Source organism: Daktulosphaira vitifoliae, unplaced genomic scaffold (assembly GCF_025091365.1).
Source record: "Daktulosphaira vitifoliae isolate Bord-2020 unplaced genomic scaffold, ASM2509136v1 Scaffold_3, whole genome shotgun sequence".
NCBI lineage: Eukaryota > Metazoa > Arthropoda > Insecta > Hemiptera > Phylloxeridae > Daktulosphaira > Daktulosphaira vitifoliae.
The window spans coordinates 25264990-25270388 of record NW_026099574.1 but is presented as its reverse complement, the minus strand read 5'-3'; the positions used below and the strand labels follow the sequence as shown (position 1 = coordinate 25270388).

General features: G+C 24.0%; 1 protein-coding gene across 1 annotated transcript; it reads left to right on the top strand.

Moving 5' to 3' along the window:
- Positions 1–1383: 1383 nt before the first annotated feature.
- LOC126901805 (uncharacterized) lies at positions 1384–3314 on the top strand. Its single transcript, XM_050678572.1, has 2 exons — positions 1384–2326; positions 2466–3314. The coding sequence occupies exons 1-2, from the start codon at positions 1461–1463 to the stop codon at positions 3259–3261; spliced, it is 1662 nt and encodes a 553-aa protein (XP_050534529.1). The 5' UTR covers positions 1384–1460; the 3' UTR covers positions 3262–3314.
- Positions 3315–5399: the final 2085 nt, after the last annotated feature.

The window sequence follows — 5399 nt, the reverse complement described above, 5'->3', positions numbered from 1 at the left end:
AATTTTAACACTATTTTTGATATCAACAATATTAATAAAATTATGAAATTAAAGGTTATAGTTTGAAATGTGTTATTATAATATAGAACAAGTATAAGAAATTTAATTAAAAATATATTTTTACAAGATAAACCACAATAAACAATTTAAAAACTGTTTTTGTTAAGAAATCTTATTTATGAGTTATCTAATATAGTTTTCTTTTAATAATGTATAACTTCAAAAAAAATTTAATAATAAAAGTAGCAGTAATAAAAGTATAGGTGTAGCGTCAATCGCTGATAAGATGAGAGAAAATAGACTAAGATGATGGTTTGATCATGTTATGAGAAGAGAAGAATCGGAAGCCGTAAGAACAGTTATAGAAATGAATGTTGAAGGAAGAAGAGGTAGAGGAAGACCAAAAAAAAGATGGAGAGATGTTATTGAATGCGATATGAGGACAACTGATGTGAGCGTAGAGGATGTGGGAGATCCTGTCAAGTGGAAGTTTAGGATAAGGGTGGCCGACCCCAAGTAGTTTGGGATTAAGACGAAGAAGAAGAAGAAAATTTTATTTTCGAAGTATGCAAATATTGAGAAAATAATGTTAGCAAATAAGCATATATTCTAATTTTGAAAACCTATTTTGAAATACTGCGTCCTTTAAATTATGTTAAATTAAAGCTTACATTAATACTACAAGTTAAAAAAAAAAAAATTTCCCGATTACCTATTTTCTATGTGCAAATGACCATCAAATTTGAACAAAAAATATCATCATCGTGTAAAAAATCAATGTTATTTTGATACTTAAAACTGCCATAACGTTTGGAAAAAGGAAAGAACTAAAATAATTTTTTTTATATAAGCACTATACGTATTTCCTTTTCATTTGATATAAATTTTATGATAATCTGACACTTTACTGGCCCACAGGGGGAGATTCAATATAGCAACTTTTTTACAAAACTCAACTTTTTCAACTTAAGTTTTCAAAATGTTCCGGAAATACTACGTCCTTAAAACATATGTTAAATTAAAGCTTATTTTACGTACTATAAATTAAAAAAAAAAATACATGTACCATCATTAGTAAATAGCTAACCTATATAGCTTTATTTTATTTGATAGTTTTTAGACGCATACAAATTTTAACTTCATATTTTTGAAATTAATAAAATTGTTAGAATTTTACAACCATTTGTGTAACAATGAATTTTTGAAACATTATAAAATTTAATTCATGTATTACGTCATTAAAATTTCTAAAAATATTTAACTTTTATAAAATCAAATTTACACAGTAATATCATATTAAACAACTTACAAATCGCATTATAATTGTTATTATAAAAATAAATTATGTTGTTCTTATTCTATTTCAATAAAGTATTAGCAATATTAAAAATGAGTTTAAAATTATTTTACTCGTAAAAATAATATCATATCATAGATTTCTTTTCAAAAAGTTATAAAGCATGTATAAAAAATTAATGTTATATGAGTTTTTCTTATTTTGGCAATTAAGTCAAGTTTTAGATGTATATTGTTATACTGAACGTAAAGATTTTAAAAAATACCTTATTGACTCATTAAACTACATTCGTGTTCAAAATGGATGGAACTTTATTCAACATACAGAAATTAAACGTGAGCACTTAACAATTAATAAAAATAGCGTCACAAGTGAAATTATCGATGAAAAAAACTTTATAAAAAAACTCTACTGTATAACTTGTCTCTTAAACTGTGAACATACCAATACAATGCAAACTTTCAATGTAATTTTAAGCGTTGTTTTAAATAAATGTGAAATGTACATTTCAAAAAATAAATATGGACCATTGAAATATTGCACAGAGCTAATTATTAATATTTTTAAATGTTCATTATTTATGTTTAAAAATATGTTGAATATGGCAAAATATCTCGATAATATCGACCTACGAATTATAAACTCGCCTGTCCTTAATATTAAAACTGTAGATAGTGAAATTAATTATTTTTACAATTACGCATTTCAGTTAAATAAATTCATTGTTTTATCTATTACTGATAATTTGGTCAATATTTTTGAAAATATAATAGATTTCAATAAAGAAGCTGAATTAATGATATCAAATCTTTACCAAAATAGAAAAGTGTGCGGGACAGAACATACAAGTTCTATTTTAACATATGTATTGATGAAATATAACATCGATCAAATGGAAAAACTGGTAGAGGATTCCAACGATTATATTAATAATATTTACAAAGATCTTGAATCATATATTTTTGGAATTACTGAAAATTTTTATACAAAATTAGGCTTTCAACAACTAGAAGGAACAAATACGTTCAAGTAAGATTTACATTTAGTTTTATTTAAATTTAAAAAATTTATTTTGTTAAGCACAATTTTAATTATTTATCTATTTAAAAGATTATATTGCTATGATAATAATTTTGAGTAACTATGCATGACTTTTTTTTCCATACAGGTTTAAATTTTTCAAACCTAGGAAATATGGCCATATGGAAGGTATTGCATTGTGTAATCATTTTATATCTCACATTGGTTGGATATCATGGAAACATATAGCTGTTGAAAATAAATATACAAAAGGAAAGTCACTGTATTACAAAGACTTTATAAAAATGGATGATACAAAAAATTATAAATTCATGCGGACATATCTTGCACTTTATTTAAGATGTCGCTATATTGAAATATTTCACAATTTTAATATAATGTTGAGGCATATAATTAATGTTTGTAAATATGAAAATAAAATGAATTGTGCGGTTAAGCTTTATGAAACACTAATCACATCACATGACATGTTTAAAAAAATGTTAATTGCTCTCGTTAATTTAAGACATTACACAATAAAAAAAAAAGAGCGAAATTCAGAATTATTAGTAGAGAAAGTGGTAGAATTTTTTATTAATTATTTGAATGATATCAGAAAAAAGTATTTTTCCCCATTTTTATTTACTAATGGTGGACTTTATGAAGCTCAAACGTTTCTTAAAGAAGTAGCTCACGTTTATTTAAATTTAGAGATGAAATTTAAAGACGTAATTGAATTTAACATGAAATATTGCAGAATTAATAAATATGAATCAGACATAAATTTAACTACAACATTTGAACGATTGATTCAAATGGATAACTTAACAGAATATAGTACTACTTATCATTCTTTGTGTGATTATTTGAAATCATTTTTTCTAAAGGTTGTGAAAAATGATTATGAGGAATTAGGTTTCAATAATTTGTCTTTTAAAAATTGATTTATTATTCGAGACTTAATAAAATATTGTATGCATGTTATATATGTTGTTATAAATAAATAAATTTATCATTAAAATAATTGTAATATGACAAAGAGTTGATCATTTTTTTTGTATATTATGTTAATATTTTACTTTGGTTGATTCGAACTTGAAATCTATAGATTTGCATCGAAGCGTTTCTTAGGATTGTGATTTTTATTACTGTCAGATATCATCTATACTTGTCCCAACTATGCCACGTCCACACTGTGCCGCAACCCCACTGTGCTACCGTTTTGTATTATATTTTATTTTAAAATACCTTACAAGTGAAGTATACAGATTTTCATAAAAATTATATAAATATATTTGACATAGCATATAAATTATTTTGCTTCTTCTATGTCAAGAAAATAACTTTGAAATTTGAATTAGCTTAAATTTGTTTACTTGTTGACATTGGAAATATTCATTTTTTAAATTTTATCAAATAAAGTTCAGAAACTAACTTTTGGATTTTATAAAAGTTACCTTATTTTTATAAATAGAGCCGAACAGGGTTTTCCATTCATTATTATAATAACGCTAATAACCAATTTATTATTAATCTAAAGTACCTCGGTTACTTTTTATTTTTGAAGATCTCAAAACTAGTTCTTAAAAAAACCAACTTGGTAAATGTAAAAAACATTTAATCTATACAAATTTATCTCAAACAAACTGAGCAAAAATTAATTATATAATAAACAATTATATAATTTATAAATTATATAATTTCTCTATATACAAATTAAGTTAATTATTAACTAATTGATCAGAAAATATTATACTTTAGAAAATATCAAACATCTAGTCGATTGCGTAATATGTCCAGAATTTTAGTTATTAAATAAATACGACGCCAAGTTTTGAATGGACATTGCATTTGTAAACATTATTCTTTAGTTAACTCAGAGTTTTTTTATGCGCATTTAATTTTGTGTTTAAATTTAAAATCTAAATAAAAAAAATTGTTAAGTTTTGAACAAACAAACTAATATTTTCGTAGGTACCTCATATGACACATTTAACTGCCAGAGGCGCATGTTTCATATAAAACTTTTTCAATCTATGTAGTTCAGCAGATGTTACAGAAACTGATTCTCCTCAATCAATTAAATTAATAATATACATTTGGTCCCCTATACTGTTTGCAATAGCAATACAAATTCCTCTGTACCAACTATCATCTCCTAAAATTAAAGTAATAAAAATATTAACAGAAAAATAATGGTAGATTTTGTTATGGCGTGTAACATCTTCATATTAAAGACGTTTTTTGATTATTAATAGTTATAAACCATTCATATGAAAAATAAAAGACACTAAATAGTTCTTTGAGTTGATTAAATAACTATAATAAATCCGTATGCAGTTTACTTATTTTCATATTATTTTAATAATTAAAATTGTTGATTACTATATTTGACGACACAAAGCTCATCACGTAGTGGTTTATAACAACGATATTGAATCTGTCTATATATCCCTTCATGTTATTCTCCATAGATTTTATCATTTGTTCATATTTAACTTTTGTCGTGCAAAAAAAATCTTCATAAGAGTACAGCACTCTTAATCTATAATCATAATTATTCCTAAGTTTAAGTTGAGAAATATTTTCCAGAATATTGAATTGTAATTTATTAATGACCTTAGCTCCGCACTGTTAGTTTACAATATCATTCTATAAGACAACAAAAATATTACTATTATTTATTACTATTATTACTACATTATTATTTATTTTTGAATTCCTTTCTATAAAGCTATGCTTATATCAACAGTTAAAAAAAAACTAGTGTTTAGTATTAGAAAAAAATGAGTATGTAATTTCTAATTATCCAGTATGTATTTTTAACGTTCAATTTAGAATTTGACCAATCATGCACCACATCAACTAAAATATAAATTAAAAAAATTGTTTTTCCTATTAAATTTTTAATAGATCTCGATTTTTAAGTAAACATACCTTCCATAATAAACGCATCTAAAGGAATCAAAAGACAAAACTGCAATTTATGCTCTCTAAATTGTTCTACTAATGCAATTATGTACTAAATAAAATAACTAAAAATAATTAATTGTTGCCTTAAATTTAAATTAAACTACCACCT

Excerpts from the sequence above, each read along its gene's own strand:
- LOC126901805 (XM_050678572.1), top strand. The coding sequence starts at position 1,461 with ATGTATAAAAAATTAATGTTATATGAGTTTTTCTTATTTTGGCAATTA. Across the intron at positions 2,327-2,465 it reads GAAGGAACAAATACGTTCAA|GTTTAAATTTTTCAAACCTA; the intron begins GTAAGATTTACA and ends TTTTCCATACAG.